Below are 16979 nucleotides of genomic sequence, written 5' to 3'. Positions count from 1 at the left end.
ATAATTAACTTAATAACTGCATTCCTTAACAAGTTTGAGAGCTGATGATTTGTTCTCATCAACCTAGAACTGTATTTCTCAAGCTTGGGTCTCCAGCTGTTGTTGAACTACAACTCCCACCATCCCTTACCACTGGTCCTGCCAGCTAGGGTTGATGGGAGTTGTAGTCCAACAACAGCTGGAGACCCAAGCTCAAGAAACACTGATCTAGAAAGTTTGATGGCAGAGCAGGATCTTGAATTTGGTTTCTAGTATGCCAGTCCAGTGTGCTACACTGCATTGCACTTGCCTCCATGCTGATAAGTTGCATTAAGAAAGTCATTTGCTCTTTATTCTAAATTTGATGACACTGGTCAACATAACAAAGTAAACTGCATTTGAAACAGATGTTAGTCATTAAAACATTTTTCTTATTTTTCAGGCTTCATGGTGTGCTAGATAAGCTTCGGTCTGTAACTACAGGTAAGTAAAGGAAAGACAACCTGGCTTATTGTTTGGAAATTAAGCATCTTCAGGAAGGGATAATGTGCTTTCATTTACATTTTAGACATTAAAAATAATTATTGTTGTGTGTCGTTATTTAAGAGTTTAATTATTATGACTGTACAGAAATTAGAATTTTAAGAAACGTTCTCATGCAAACAGGGAAAATATTATTTTGAAAGCATAGATTACTCAATGTGAACTGAAGGAAGTGCATTTCTATCAAAATCTGCAGCGAAACATATTTTACAGTTGTGTGTAAATACTTCATTGAACTTTGAAATAAGATAAGGTATACCTGTATCTCCAGAACCTACCAACTTAAAATCTTCTGAATCGAACATCTTTGAGAGCAGTTTGCCTTCTGTCAAAAGCATTTCAAGTGGAAATGAGGAGAGAAGTGGGGAGGAAGTCCTACAACCCCTTACAGTCTCAAGTTCTCGACCAGAAAGGAGTGACTCTCGAGTTTCAACCAGCTCCCAGGAACAGAAAATTGCTGCCTCCCGGTAAGGTTCTCACGTCTTAAAATCCGGTAACACATAGTGGTTATTCACTCATTTGTTCATTGCATTTACGTATTGCTTTTCTGCCAAGCCACCCAATTGCTATTTACAGTTTTGAAATGCTAAAATAAATACTATAGAGCAGTAATACTGCCTTATTGGACATTATCTTTTGAACAGCACAATTGTAACACCGCTTAGAAACACTGATGATTAAGTGGTGTGTGTGTGTGCATGCATCTTAATTAGCAACAACAACATTCTCATATGAAATAAAGCCTTGTGGGAGCCTTTGTAAATGCATTCCATAGGTTGTGCTTGCCTCTCACATTGATAGTTTGGTGCTGAAGCTGATCATCAAACTGGAGGACTTTTTGATTCTTTTGAAAGAGGTTAGGGACGTTGTGCCCCAGAAGTCTCAAGGGCAACCTGGAACAACACAAGCAGCCGCATAAAATCTGTGATGTGGGTTTTCTTGGAGCAGGCAGAAATAATTGTTTTGAATGGGAAAATTTGAATCTGAACATTTCGAATGAGGATAAGTTGCACTGGGAAATTTTCATTTGGTCTAGAGAATTATCTAAATCAGCATGCTTGTTTTACTTGAATTTAGTAAGCTGAGCTGAAAACTTTGAAATTACCAAGCTTGCCTGACTTTATTGGTATCAGTTCATTGTTATTAATTAACTTAGGAAATGCAAAAAAACCCCCACCAAACATCATTGGCAGAGATCCTACTGTGAGCAGGGGATAGTGGTCAGCTAAAGTTCCTTGATTCAAGAGTTGCCATTAGGTCTGACCAGCTGCTTAGGTGAGCTTGCTGGCAACCATCTCCAGATGCAGTTGGAGTCTCAGTGAACAAGTCAGATTAGAAAGTGTTATGCAAAATAATTACTGTAAAAAGAAAACAATTTTTCTTCATCATAGCAAAGTTTCTAACTGAGGGGAAGAGTTTCAACAATTCAAGTTTGAAAGGGGTGTGTATAAACCTGTATGGTACTATACAGTTTGTTGGGTTGTTAGAAGAAGTGAGTGTCTACTATGAAAATAGAAAAACAACAACTTTTTTCACCCTATATGTTATTTTCCGACATGAAATGGACTGATTAGGTTCTAAACTAAACATGTAGGTTTCACAACTTAAAACAACAATTCATGCAGTCACTGTGACCTCTAGTAGCTATGTACATTGGTGTTTTTTTTTTTTCTGGTCTTCTCAGTCATTCCAGTGGGGTTAGAATTGCCCCAAAGCGGCAGAAGCAAAAACAGATTTTTAATTCAATTTAGGATTGGGTTGACCCTTAAAGCACCTTGTAGCAATTCACGCCTCCTCATAGGTGAGGACTACCAGGAACAGAGCTGTGAAAGTTTGACAAACATGTTCTTATGCTCCCTTCTCAATTTGGAGGCTTCAAGCAAGCATTTTCTTGACATGAGGTGGAGGTAATATTTTCTCTTCTCATGCAGGCAGCCTCGCCAAGACACCTCCCCATCTCTCCTGATGTCAACTGTGAAACCTCTCAGGGAGCTGTCCCCCTTGGAAGCTGTGATTGACATTAAGCCTGAGCCGGATGACCTCATTGATGAAGACCTCAATTTTGTGCAGGAGAACCGGCTGCCCCGGAAGAAGCCTCTCGTGACAGTGACTTACGGTTCCTCCCGCCCATCTGCTGAAATCTACCGCCCACCAGCAAGCCGAGGTGCAGAAGGCAACATGCACTTTCAGAGAATGCCACAACAGAGTAGCATACAGACTGGCAAGCAGCTCGACATGCAGGGCGGCAGGTCACTGGAAGCCATCCAGCTCTGCGATCCAGACGTGTTTGGCAGCTTGGCTGAGAGTTACAGGCCCACTGCCAAAGGGAATGCTGATAAAATTAGCAGTGAGGTAAGTATGTAAGCCCAAGCTATGCCAGTAATTTAACATGTACTCAACAAACGGAGGTCACCATGGACACTTGGAGTCCCCTGTTCTAAACATAGCAAGAGTGGTCAAAAATATCTCACGCATGGCATCTAAACCTTGTGGCATCCAGATTCTAGTTGCTTTAGTGACTAGGGGGTGAAAAATGTGTGTGTATGGTGTTAGCCTTAAATAGGGTGAGTAGCAGTTGTAGCCCTCACCTGGGCATAGCTGGGCCTTTTCTGTCTTTGGGGATCTCTTGTCACAATGAAGTGTCTGACTGGAACTCCTTCGTGTTGTAGAATATTCTGGAGAATGCTCCTGGGCAATAGTCTTCAATGTTTCCAGACCCAGGACTCGCCTTTAACCCAATGTAATGCATTTGCAGACCCATTTCTTAGTTTTTACTCAATATTTGTATGGTGCTGTTGAGACCCACCTTAGATCAGGCCACAACCTGATGGTTATTCCCAACCCTCCAGTTGAAGACCAATGGCCTAAGGTCTTCACTTACCCAGAGAGTCAGTGTAGTATAGTGATTAGAACGCCAGGACCTAGGTTCAAATTCCCACTCATCCATGAGCATGGCCTAGTCTCCATATCTAAGCCTAACCCTACCTCACAGGGTTGTTGTGCAGATAAAGTGGAAGGAACCTTGTATGGCACCTAAGTACCTTGAAAAGAGAGAGGGGTAATAAATAGATAGGCACAGGCTGCAGCACTGTATGAGCTAAGAGTGCACCTGAGTTCACACCCAGCACTCTTGATGCATCAGCTGTCATTCAGAGAAGCTTGACTGCCTTTGCTGACCTTGTCACTGAGCAACCCTGAACATTTGCTAGGAAAAATGAGAGTTCCTTGGAATGAGGTTTGAAAATAATCGAACTAAGCTGAACTTGAGGGTAAAACTAACTATCTTGTTTATCTGGCTGCTGTTCTTAGAACCTTGCCTGTTCAAGTTGTGTGACTTTTGGTTTCCAGATCCCTGCATATTCTAGAGTCTGTCATTGAATCAGCCTGTGGTCAATCCCAGCATTAGCTCTCGGGTCTTTTGTAGAGCAAAGCACACTGTAAGAAAGGAAATGGGATGAATGGATATGTGGCTTTCAGTACCTATTTGCCCCATACTCTAATGGGACAGTACCCTTGTGACCACTTGTTCTATGCACTCTGCGGCTGCTTCCTCCACCCCAGATCTTTTAGAAGGGCATATAAGTATCATTGTTTGTTTTAAGTAATTGGCTTCAGTTTGGGATCCTCATGTCGGAAGCCTCTGGTTCAAATCAGGGGTGGGGAACCTCAGGCCCAGGGGCCATTTGGGTCCCTCCAGGCCTCTAGCCCTGAGATCCTCCCCAGGCCACACACCCTTCTGAGGTCAAATGCTTCATCAACCCTTCTATGCACCCTCCTGCAGTGGGTGCGTGCTTGGATAGAGAGGGCTGAATGAAGAAACTAGCCTACTGTACAAAGGTAATAGATTCATTTTTTGCTTTTTGTCAGCTTTTTCCTCTGGCCTTACCCACTTCTGGCATGGGGCCACTGGAAGATAACCTAGACAGCAATGTGGTCCGCTGACTTAAGTTGTCGTAGCCAATAGCCCCAAAGGAAAAAGAATTTTTGTATACATACTCTGTGTCTGGAAGTCTGGAAGTCGATGAGGGTGAACAAACTGAAACTCCAGACAAGACAGACATATGTATGTATGCCTGTATGTATTCATTGTTGATCATATTTGTTAGACCCCCTTCATAAAACAAGTTCTCTAGGCATTGTATAAAAGGTAAAGGTAAAGGTACCCCTGCCCGTACGGGCCAGTCTTGACAGACTCTGGGGTTGTGCGCCCATCTCACTTAAGAGGCCAGGGGCCAGCGCTGTCCGGAGACACTTCCGGGTCACGTGGCCAGCGTGACATCGGTGCTCTGGCCAGAGCCAGAGCCGCACACGGAAACGCCGTTTACCTTCCCGCTGGTAAGCGGTCCCTATTTATCTACTTGCACCCGGAGGTGCTTTCGAACTGCTAGGTTGGCAGGCGCTGGGACCGAGCAGCGGGAGCGCACCCCGCCGCAGGGATTTGAACCGCCGACCTTTCGATCGGCAATCCCTAGGCGCTGAGGCTTTAACCCACAGCGCCACCTGCGTCCCCCGCAGGCATTGTATACAGTCAGTTAAAAACATAAGAATGATTCAGTAAAAAATAATAATTCAGTGACTCTTAAAAAAACTAACCTAAACTAACTAAAAACTAACCCGGCAAGAAACAGAAATACAGAAAGGCCAACAGAAATACAGAAAGGCCAACCCAATAAAAGAAAATACAGACCACATGAGCTGAAAACAGTGAGCAAATACTGCAGTTAACACTATCAACTGTAGCACAGGGACTAAACTAATGAGATCTTTAAAAAGGCCTGGGAGAACAAAAAAAGTCTTAGCCCAGTAGCAAAAGGATGACAAAGAAAGCTTCCTTAGAGATAGTACATCCTGCAAGATGGAGGCACTTCCAATGAAGAGGGCACACTGAGAAGGGCTTCTGTAGATGACCTCAGGGTTTAGACAGGTCGTGCTGATGATCCTGGGCGAGGATTTGGATAGGGTTACCCTCCCCAGAAGCAGCAGGTTCACAGCTTGGGTGTGCTGCTAGAACTGTCTGTGCTCTTGCATGTGGAAGTGACAACAGTGCCCTGGATTGCCTTTGACCAACTCCATCTGATTTGCCAGCTGTGCTCTTTCCAGGAGAAATCAAATCTAGCATGGTTATTTCCAGGTTGGATTACTCTAATGTGCCTTATGTGGAGCTGCAATCCAGGAATGTCAAGCGATTCAGAATGCTGGGGCCCGTAGGGTCTACCATTTTACGCCTGTTTTGTACAAGCTTCATTGCTACAAATTTGCTTTCAAGCTCAATTCCAGGCACTGGCCTTGACCTTCAAAACTGGCATGGGACCAAACCAATGTACCTTGTGGATCATCTTCTCCTCTCTGAACCTGCATGAGATCTTGGCTCAGTTTTTAAGGCCACTTTCACTGTCCTCCCATCAACAGAGCTGCAGTTGGTGTAGTGGCACCAGTACTTTGGAACAACCCCCTTAATGAGCACACACATCAAACTGTTTTAGACCAGCTGACCATTTTTAGTCAAGTGCCTTCAGATAATGTCTGCTGGTGTGTTTTATCGATGTTGTTGTTGTCGTTTCTAAGACTGTATTTTAAATTGTGTTGGTGTTGTATTTTTGAAAGGCATGGAATGGCGGGATATAAATATTTAAATGAATAAATAATAAAATACCGCCCCTTGTCATGTCTGCCTCTCCTTTTCCCATTGTCTCCTCCTCTGTCAAAAATTTGTAAAGCCTTTGGAACATTAGAACACCCCGACACGTCACTCCATATATCAGTGCATACAATGATGGCGCTAAGCAGAACCACTAGTGGGAAGTGAGAGGCTTCTGAGTTCTTCCTCAGGTTACAGTTTCAATCCATTTTATAACTTGAGTAGTGTGTTATTTTAAAAATAAACACATCAGTGGATTATTTTGGAAGGACCAGCACTAGCTTATTGCAAAGTATTAAAATAAGTCACACATGTTGTAGGTGCCCTTCTCAACAAATCCCCCACTCTTAACAGTTGATCATACAAAATTGATAATCTTGCTCTGGACCTGATCTTCTTAGTCACATCTAGCTAATCTCACCATATTTTGGGCTGTCATGATATTAGCTACTGGTTCCTTTCCTCCATGATGGATGTGGCTCTCCTGTCCTTTTTTGCTGTGTGTTAGTGTCTTCTGCACTCACCCATTGTGTAAAGGGGCAGGATACTATCAATTATTACATTCTTAGGTATAGATGAGTAAGTGGGTGGGAGTAAAAATATAAATTTGTTTTCTTTAGAAGGCAGATTTCTAACTTCCCTGGTTGTGAATGTACATATTGATTTGTGGGGGTGGGGAGAGAGAGAATACAAGAAGGACTTGCCAAATAACTTTTGTTATTTAGCAGGTGATAATTTATTTATCGTACATGAGTTTCTGGCTTTCCATCTTAGGGCTCATCCAGACATCCTTTTGTGCTGTGTTTCTAGGTACACATTTGTGTTTGAAAGTGCTGTGTCCAAGTCCCTTTTTTCTTTTTTTGCCCTGGCACTTTCCCTGCCCAAACCAGCTATTTACCCCTGAACCAGAGCAATCTGCAGAAAGCCCCTAATTGCTGTTTCTTCTGATCCAGCATTAAAAAGCAGGTTTTCACTGAAAAGGGCCAGGACATTAAAAAAACGCTCGGACACAGCACTTTAAAGATTGGATCTGTGCCTAGGAAGTGTGGAGCAAAAGGTTAGTGTGGATGAGCCCCTAGTGTTTGACCAGGCTCCTCTTCATGCTTAATCACAAACACTCATTCTGTCTCTCACCGCTCTTCCTCCCTGTATTATCCTCCTCCCGCCTCGCTGCCTCTGATTTTTGCAGTAAGTCAGCCAATAAATCTGCACAAATTTTGCCCTAGCATCCATAATTCTTGGTGAATAATTTTAGAATTTGGATTCTTTTTAAAATGCAAGCTGCCTTGATGAAGGTGATTGCCTTTTTTTGTTCTTGTGTGTTTTGCTTTTAAAGCTGCATGCATTCTTTCCCTCCAGCTCTTCCTTTCGTGAGTTGCTGATGAAAGTGTCGTGGATTTGAACAAAGGGGACTCAGATTGAAATTCCATGAAGCTCATTGGGCAACCGTAGTGATTGACACTCTGCTTTCCCTCCTTCACAGAGCTGTTGTGAGGGTGAAATGGAGAAACAACCCACCCGCTCTTGTGAGCTCCTTGAGGGGAAAGCAGGATGTGAATGTGATAAATAAAGGTTGAAAACCCAACCTGACCCCCCCTTTGTGCTAAGAACCTCTTATTGCGGTGGGATCCTGAGGTTATCCTGAAAATGGGACAGGTTGGGGTAACGGGAAGAGAAACAAAACAAAACAAAATGAGCTCAGCTCCCCAAGAAAATGTCAACTGAACACCTGCCATTGCTTTTAAATATAGTGTGGGGAGTTTGACTAATTGATCCACTGGGAACCATCCACCTTTGATTCCAAAACAACTTTCCAAAGCAAAATTGGAGGGGGCAGGTGGATGAGAAAGAAGCGAGGACTTGCTGTGGTAGATGTTGGCTTTGAGTGCTACAGCAGGGCAAATATGATCATCTGAATCACTCTTGGGGTGAAGGGAACTAAGGCCTGAATACTGCATAGTACCTGTGAATCTGGGTGCTGTTTCTGGAATTTTAACAGCTTGTTCAGTACATTTTTAAAATTATTATTATTATTATTATTATTATTATTATTATTATTATTATTATTTATGTTGCACTTTAGAAAACGTCATGTTTCTTCAAAGATTAAGTACATGCTTTTGATCCATCCAGTTGTCCCAATTTGCATGTGTGTGTGTTTAAAGTTTTACACACACATAACCATACCTTTCTCTAATATATTCACCAACAAATGTACATGATGTTTAGGAAATTCAACACAGCAAAACCCCAGAGGGAGTCAGGAGCAAGCAGGGGTATAATTATGATTACTTCAGTTACATGGTGTGGTTTTTTTGGGTTTTTTTGCCTGTTAACAGGGTTCACTCACCATCAGGCATGGAAAACACGTTGGACATGGACATTGGGAAAACCAGCCACTTTTTCTTTTTCAAAGCAAAATCAATTATAGTTACGTTGTCCTGGAAATGCCTGCCTTAAAGGGGATGCTACAAATTTCTCAAACAAAAATGTATAAAATAAATTATCGTATTTCTTGCAGGAAGAAAACTTGAGGAAGAGAAAACTCCCAGTTGTAAGCTCTGTAGTCCGAGTGAAACGGTTCAGCAACGATGGAGAGGAGGAGGAGGAAGAGGAAGACTGTGGACTCCGTCTGGGAGGTATCTCCAGCAGCGTATCTGTGCCTGCAAAACCTGAGAGAAGGTACCTAAAAATTGTGGGGTTTGAATTAGGCCAAAGAAAGTAAGCATCAAGATAGATTCTCCTGAGTTCCTGAGTTCTCCTGAGTGCCATTGCAAGATCAAATGATGCCATATGCCCAAGAAAATACATTAGAAGTAATTTTGTTGCCATAGTATTGCTTGATTATTTAAGGCCTGGCTTTTACAGTAAATGATTCCTTACGGAGGAGAAAACAAATGCAAGCCCTGGCAACCTGGGAGCAGCACGCTAGTAGGAACTGTTGCCATTGCTGCAGGGTGATCAAGTGGGGAGAGGACTTGCCAACTGAACCAGAAACTGATGGGTAGGAGATGCCTCAGTGAGTGTCGTGTGAACCCACAGTTGCTGGTTGTCCCAACAACCAGGGTGGGACTTCCCTTCCACCTTAGCTTCCGCGCAGTGTTTTCCCAGCAGTGCCGCGCAGGCCAGTGCTGATCTCAAGATGTATTTTGCTGTGGATCCAAAAGTTGGATCCAACAGTTATTTCATTATGCTTGCAGAAAAGGGAATGGGGTCAGAGAGGACTACAGAAGATCAGGAGCGCATCCATATTGGCCTCTGCTGCCGCCACAGCAGAAGCGTGACTTCTGCAGTCGCTGGATGTATGGCAGGGGATTGCAGAATATTGAAGGGTGCCCTCTCTGGAGATGAATGCCAGGAGAAGAGAAATCAGTCCTATTTCAGTAATAGGATGTGTGGCTCACAGAGTAGCACAAAAGGTGGCAGACGCAATAGGGCAGCTGATGATCAAATAACTCCAAAAATTCTAATCTGTGCACCTTGTGAAGATTTCAGCCAAGCTTTTGAAAACACAGCATAGCAATACTTCACTCTTCTATGGTTCTACAATGACAAATTAATTTCCTTGTATCTTTTTTTGTTCAATCCAGGCCTTCGCTGCCGCCTAACAAACAGGCCAATAAGAATTTAATATTGAAAGCTATCTCTGAAGCCCAGGAATCTGTTACAAAGACAACAAATTATGCTGCAGGTAAGTGACTGTAGTTTGACAGGGACACGTGAGCTCCAAGCCCAGTTTAGTAAGCCCGAATGAATCGAGGCACAGGAAGATAAACCTAAACAGCAACATATCCAAAAGATCACTGCCACCACCTGTGGCATGAGTCATAATGGTTTGCTATCTTACTTCAACTACAGGTGTTCTAAGTTAGCATGTTTGTTTTATCTTTTATTATTGTTGTTAGGGTCATAGGACGCTCCCTTCTACCGTGTCAGGCTATTGGTCCATTGTATTGGCAAACCTGATTGGCAGTGACTCTTCAGTGGCGGGAGACACAAGGGATTGAACTTAAGATCTGTTGTGAATGCTAACTGCTTATTTTGCATATGTTTAAGTTTTAACATCAGGCAATACACCAAGCATCTGATGAGGTGGACTTTAGTCCCTGAAAGATCCTGCCATCATCCATGTTAATGTGCCACTGTTCGTTGTTTTAACTGCAGTGGACTTAACATGGCTGCCCCTCTGGAAATGGTTTTTGGTTTGACACTGAAAACACCAGCCCCACAGATCAGTTTTCATTGCAAGATCACAAGTGAAATGTTTGCTGCAGAGCTGGCACCAAACGGTGTTGTAAGTGAACAGAAGCCCCACTTGTTACGGAAAAGCTCCCACAGTCTCTCTTATGCCCTATCTATGCCCTGGACTAACAGCGCCATCCCAGACATGTCTATTTGTACATTTATTGAAGCTTATTCCCAGGGAAGTGAGGATTGCAGGCTAAAGCTGGGATCCGTAGTGTTGTGAGGGAACTAGAAGCACCCAACACAGAATTTTCAGTACAATTAGCAGGATTCTTTGGGGGAAACCATGATGGTTAAGTGGGTATAAATCTTACTTGAAGCTCGATGTGCAGATCGGTCCTTAAGTCTCTGAAATATTTCTATATTTCCCTGATGGGATTTACATTCCTCTTCTCCTAGCAGAAGGTTTTCAAGATTGCTTACAGCTTTAAGGACTACATTGCAATAGTAAAAATAACCCGTAAAATGGAGCATTGAAACCACACATTAATGTTCTAGCATTGTAGCCTTGCTGAGAATCTAAAGCCCACTGTAATCTTCTGGCATTGGCAGGAAGGGCCTTCAGTGGCTCCCCCCCCAAGTAAGAAAGGACTGTGAGAAGTGCTGGCAAATCTTCTTGCCCCCTAGATGATGATACTGTATTAGCAGCCAGATGGAAGCATCAGTGCAACCGGATAGCTTATCATTTCTCTGCTGGCTGTCTATCCAGTGTGTCAGCTAACATTTGACTGAGACAAATGTTCTCCAAACCAACACATTCTTTTTTTTTTTTAAATATTTTTATTAATTTTCCAATATAAAAAACATACAAAACAAACATCTTATTTATCACCAACATCCTCTTTTTTTTTTTACTCCCCTCAGCCTTTCTGATGATTCTCTGTTCTATTTACTTCTTCCACATTTCTGAATATTGCACTACCTTAATATCTTAATTATCCCTTCTTTTGTTTAAAAAACAATATTTCTACCTTACATTTTCACAGAACTTCCTGAAAACCTACAAACGTTATTTAATCATCACATAGTGTTTGCATATACTCTGTAAATTTAATCCAGTCTTCAGTGAATCTCTGGTCACGTCGATTCCGGATCCTTCCTGTTAATTTATCAAGTTCCGCGTAATCTGTCAATTTCATTCTCCATTCTTCAATCGTAGACAATTCTTCTTGTTTCCATTTTTGGGCCAACAATATTCTTGCTGCTGTTACTGCATATAAAAACAACTTCCATTCTTATTAATTTCATTTCCTATTATTCCTAGTAAAAATGCTTCTGGTTTCTTAGTAAATGTATATTTCAACATTTTTTTCATCTCATTATATTGTTGTTGTTTAGTCATTTAGTCGTGTCCGACTCCATGGACCAGAGCACGCCAGGCACTCCTGTCTTCCACTGCCTCCCGCAGTTTGGTCAGACTCATGTTTGTAGCTTCGAGAACACTGTCCAACCATCTCGTCCTCTGTCGTCCCCTTCTCCTTGTGCCCTTCATCTTTCCCAACATCAGGGTCTTTTTCAGGGAGTCTTCTCTTCTCATGAGGTGGCCAAAGTATTGGAGCCTCAGCTTCAGGATCTGTCCTTCCAGTGAGCACTCAGGGCTGATTTCCTTAAGAATGGATAGGTTTGATCTTCTTGCAGTCCATGGGACTCTCAAGAGTCTCCTCCAGCACCATAATTCAAAAGCATCAATTCTTCGGCGATCAGCCTTCTTTATGGTCCAGCTCTCACTTCCATACATCACTACTGGGAAAACCATGGCTTTAACTATACGGACCTTTGTTGGCAAGGTGATGTCTCTGCTTCTCATTATATATCATCTCCCAAAAGCTTTTTACTTTTTTACATTCCCACCACATATGGTAGAATGTTCCTTCTTTTTCCTTACATTTCCAACATTTATTACTTATTTTATACATCTTTGCTAACTTCACTGGTGTAACATACCATCTATACATCATCTTCATCACATTTTCTTTTATTGTGGTACACGCAATGAATTTCATTCCTTCCTTCCACAATTTTATCCAATCATTCAGTTGTATATTATATCCAAAATCTTTGGCCCAATCTATCATAACCAATTTCAGCTCTTCATCCTTTGTATACCATTCCAATAATAATTTATACATTTTAGATAAAGTTTTAACTTCATTTTTAAAATATTTCCTGTTGAAACCTTGATTCCTTATCAGCAAAACCTCTTTGTACCATATCATTTTTAAACATTTCATTAATCTGAAAATAATGCAGCCAATCATTAACATATTCTTTAACCACCTCATATGGTTTCAATTTCCATTTACTTCCCACTTTCATTATTAAACTCTCGTATGTCACCCAATTCCCCCTCATATTAATCTTCACACCCAATACCTCCAATGGAGATAACCAATATGGGTTTTTTGGCTCCAATAGATTTTTATATCTATCCCAAACTTCAATGAGAGATCTTTGAATTATATGATTTTCAAAACCCTTATGTACTCGCTTCTTATCCAACCACAAATATGTATGCCAACCAAATCTGTTGTCAAAACCTTCCAAATCTAACATTTCTATATTTTCTAATTTCATCCATTCTTTCAACCAACAGAGGCACGATGCTTCATAATATAATTTCAAGTCTGGCAGGACGAAGCCTCCTCTATCCTTTGCATCTGTCAATAACTTAAACTTTATTCTCGGCTTCTTGCCCTTCCAGATGTACCTTGAAATTACTCTTTGCCACTCTTTAAATATTGCCGCCCCTTTGATTATCGGAATTGTTTGAAACAAAAACAACATTTTCGGTAACACACTCATCTTTATCGTAGCAATTCTTCCCCAAAATGACAACTTCATTCTTCCCCACACCAAACCAACACATTCAGGTGAAAGCAGAAGTATAGACAAGACAAAAGCAGAAGGTTCGTGGAGCGATAAAGGGGTAGCTTATTAATTAATGTCTTTGAGGATATTTCACCCCTCCCATTGCAAGAATCTGCTGACAATGTTTCAGAAAGGAGGGGGCGGATTTTGCTCATCGCTTCTTCCGCTCCAGCCTGACTTCAAAGGGAGTCTGAGTGTTATCTGTATATAGATAAGGTGACTGCTCAAGTAGCTATAACACTCATGCAGTCCAGCATCTCCGATTAGTCTTTAGTTTTTTCAGTAGCTGTAGAGAATAAAAGAAGTTATACTCTGCTGTGCTCCGCTAACTTTTGGAACTGAGTTTTGGTGCTCACAGCTCTAAGTTGTAAGTGCACAGCACTTAGACCTCCTCCCTGCAGTGGAAGGTCTCTGGGAGTGCTTTTCCAGCTCGCCTGGCCCAGTCGGGGCTGAAGAGGTTGAGCCCAGTCATTGGCACTGGCTCAAAGGCGAAGCTGACAGTCTTGAGTTAATTTCGTGCCAGAAATCCGTCTGAAAGCCATACTTTTATGAGGTTAGAAATTGCTGCTTCTTTTGGCCTATTTGTCTGGATTTCTAGAGAATGCAATTAACTTTTGTGATAATGAATCATTTGCTCTTTGCATCTCAGCCTTTGATGATTTGTTTCTTTTTTTATTTGTGGAAAGTGCCAGTAAAGCAGACAGTTCCTGTGGCTCCCAGAACCCGGACATCTCAAGAGGAAACATTTCTGGAAGTGATGCATGGCCAGAGCCGGCCGTCCAGAGGGAACTCCCAGATACAGGAAGAAGAGCCAAAGGAACAAGCATTAGGGAGACTTCCAGGTGATACTGAATAAAGTGCTCTGTTCTCAAGGAGAGGTTAATTCTGTTCTCCAACCCAAAAACATGTGTTATGCTGCAGGCACATGTAATTCTGTTGAATAGGAATCTCAACCCAATAAGCCTCAGATTCTTGTGTGCTCCTCTTTCATTTCCTCACTATAATGGAGGGGGCCCCCACATTTTCTGTTATTGGTGGTGAAGCCCACCAGCAAGGCATAAAGTCTCTTTTCCCACCAATCCGGCAACTGGAATTTAGTGGCATTCATTGCCTCTAAATGGAGATGTTCCAATTAGCTATTATGGGGTAGCCATCCAATTAGCCAAGGGTGGACCTATTTATCCATCTTAAATTTGCCTTAATCCCCTTTTAAAGGCATCCAAGGTAATGTTGATTTCATGAGATAAAACCAGCTACAGAGCAGGGAGGCAGTGCAGAAGCCCAAAGTCCACTTCCAGTCTCTCTAGGAAGAATCCAAGAGTAAAGTATTGCTCAAATAGGTCCATAGAGGAAGAGGCAGAAATCTCCTAGCATTGTGCAGATGAGTAGAATAAGTGGAAGCTGATTGTAAGAGAATCCTGTGCCTTGCGGAGGGTGGGAGAGCACTTGTTAAGAATAGAGTTGCAGGAAGTGACTGCACAGCTGTCCCTTAATTTGTGTTGCACAGGCAGTAAAATACTTTTTCATTCCACATTTATTTTAGGAACCCAGCAAAGGCAGCTCTTTTCCCGTCTCCAGATTGAACCAGCCATTGGAGAAGCATTACAAAAGGCACAAGGTTAGCTGTGGTTGTTTAATAAAAAAGAAAAAGAAAGCAGGCTTCCCAAAGCCTCCTTACAGCCAAAACTCTGTATATTTTAGGTTTAAAACAGTGCCATTTAACTTTTATTAGGTTAAAGTCTAAATCGTATTTGGAAAAAAAAAGTCCCTTCAGTGTTTTGCTAATGGGAAGGTACTTATTTTGTCACCTGCTGTCAAAGCCAATCCCAAGTGGACTTTGTGTTATTATGTCTGACGTTGATGCATTAATTTTTTGTTGAAGAAAGAAGCTTAAATTACTTTTATTTCAGACTGTAGCAAACTGTGGAGTTCTTTTGAAGGCCTTCATTTGACTGAGTGGTCTGAAGCACAGATCTGTTCATTCTGTTTGCCTTGAAAGCCCTCTTGGGAGCTTCTCTGAGGAAAGTCCCATTTAAATAGATGAAATCAAGCAGATGGATTATTGGGCTGGCACCATTTATTTCAGGGAGACTTGCACAGGGGGAAATTCCTGATGGGTCACGTCAAAGGCATTCATTCTGCCTGCACTGTAATAGCCACCTTTGTTCAAGCAATGAATCTTAGATAGCTTTCCCATGTACTTAAGAGATGCTTTTAATGCAGTCATGCAATGGCCTGCACGGGTTGGCCATCCCCCCTGTGCCCCCTATTTTCCTTGCTCTCTCTTTCCCCACCAATTCCACTCTTGCTCAATTAACATCCAATAGTAGTTGCTTCTCCTGGCGCAGAGCTAGCAGCAGGGATAGGACTATACATGTGCATAGCTCTGTGCCACGTTTAACACTGTGTGCTGCAGCGGTTGCAAGCATGGTTTCTTGTGGCCACTCTTGTATCCATTAAAGCAGTGTTCCCCAACCTTGGGCCTCCAGCTGTTTTTGGACTACAATTCCCATCATCCTTGACCACTGGTCTTGCTAGCGAGGGATGATGGGAGTTGTAGTCCAAAAACAGCTGGAGGCCCAAGGTTGGGGAACACTGCATTAAAGGACCGCTGGGCCAGGAGTGACGAGAGCATATGAACTGAATTAGCAGCCTATCTAGTGCAGTGCCATCTTGACTTCAGTGGCTGCTTGTACAGGCAACTCCCCACTTACTCTGAGGTTACATTCTAAGCTCTCGCACACATAAGTGAAATGTGCGTTAGTGGGGAGCCCACTGCAGTAAGTGCAGCTTCCCATCTAACAGCTGTTGAGCAGGGTAGTGCGGCAGCAGTGAGAGCTCCTGTGTGCCATTTGGGGCCCTTGGAGTCTTTTCTTCTAGACTTTTGGCTCACTAGCATCCTATTTGGGCTCTTGGAGGGTCTCCTTACCAGCCACAAGGACTTTCCAGCTCTCCCACCATTTCAGGTTAGAATTGATTGATTGATTGATTGATTGATTGATTGATTGATTTCCTGGTGCCGTGTGTATATGTGGTCGCACACAAGTGAGGGGATGCCTGTCTAGTTCTGTTCCTGCTGCAGTGGAAAATATGCTAGTTTAATGCTCAGCTGGGCAGACTGCGTGACTTTGCTTATCCTCATTAAAGAGCTTCACACTTGTCCCCGTGCTTGGGTTACAACAGCCTGATTCGAACACTTCTGCCATTTTCTCTGGCTTAGATTACTATGACTTGGAATCGATGGTCCACACAGACACCAGATCGTTTATCTTGAAGAAGCCGAAGCTATCTGAGGAGATAATGGTGTCCCAGAATCTGGAAGTGGGTAAGAGGGCCTCGGAGGCCTTACAGGCACTCTCAGGACGGCTCATACAGACAAGGTAAAAAGTTGTTTCTTAAAAATTCAGTAAAAGGCTTAAGAAACTCAAGCTTACTTACCTAGTTGCAGCAACTGGCATACCTGAGTGGTGTGTTTTGGTGCTCAGTTGCATCATACATAGGGAAACGTCAAAGGGGTTGTGTGAATTAGGTCTCTTAGCTTTGAAGATGTGTTTATTCCTTTTCTAAAAAAGATAGCCATGGTGAATTGCTCTAGTTCCTCTCCCTGGCTTTTTTTTTACCTGCCTTCAAATGGCTCATTAAATGACGGGGCTGCTTTAGTCCAATAATTCACAAACTGCTAGCACATTGCAACAAATCAGTTGAT

At 42.4% G+C, this 16979-nt stretch overlaps 1 protein-coding gene and 1 long non-coding RNA gene across 2 annotated transcripts in view; both read left to right on the top strand.

The window, feature by feature from the left end:
• ZC3H14 (zinc finger CCCH-type containing 14) overlaps positions 1-16979 on the top strand; it is a 32034-nt gene that overhangs the window by 7371 nt on the left and 7684 nt on the right. The window contains exons 4-11 of the mRNA XM_079948483.1: positions 422-462; positions 794-989; positions 2454-2874; positions 8682-8842; positions 9751-9851; positions 13960-14115; positions 14817-14891; positions 16494-16653. Of these exons, the coding sequence (XP_079804609.1) occupies positions 422-462; positions 794-989; positions 2454-2874; positions 8682-8842; positions 9751-9851; positions 13960-14115; positions 14817-14891; positions 16494-16653 (1311 nt within the window). The remainder of the gene's footprint in view (positions 1-421; positions 463-793; positions 990-2453; positions 2875-8681; positions 8843-9750; positions 9852-13959; positions 14116-14816; positions 14892-16493; positions 16654-16979) is intronic.
• LOC307200819 lies at positions 2881-6176 on the top strand. Its single transcript, XR_013832440.1, has 2 exons — positions 2881-4655; positions 5038-6176. It is a non-coding gene; the product is annotated as an uncharacterized lncRNA (long non-coding RNA).

The sequence above is a fragment of the Podarcis cretensis genome (assembly GCF_951804945.1).
Source record: "Podarcis cretensis genome assembly, chromosome: 1".
Classification (NCBI taxonomy): Eukaryota; Metazoa; Chordata; class Lepidosauria; order Squamata; family Lacertidae; genus Podarcis; species Podarcis cretensis.
Note: the sequence above shows the minus strand (reverse complement) of the source record. Positions and strands in the feature narration are given on the sequence as shown.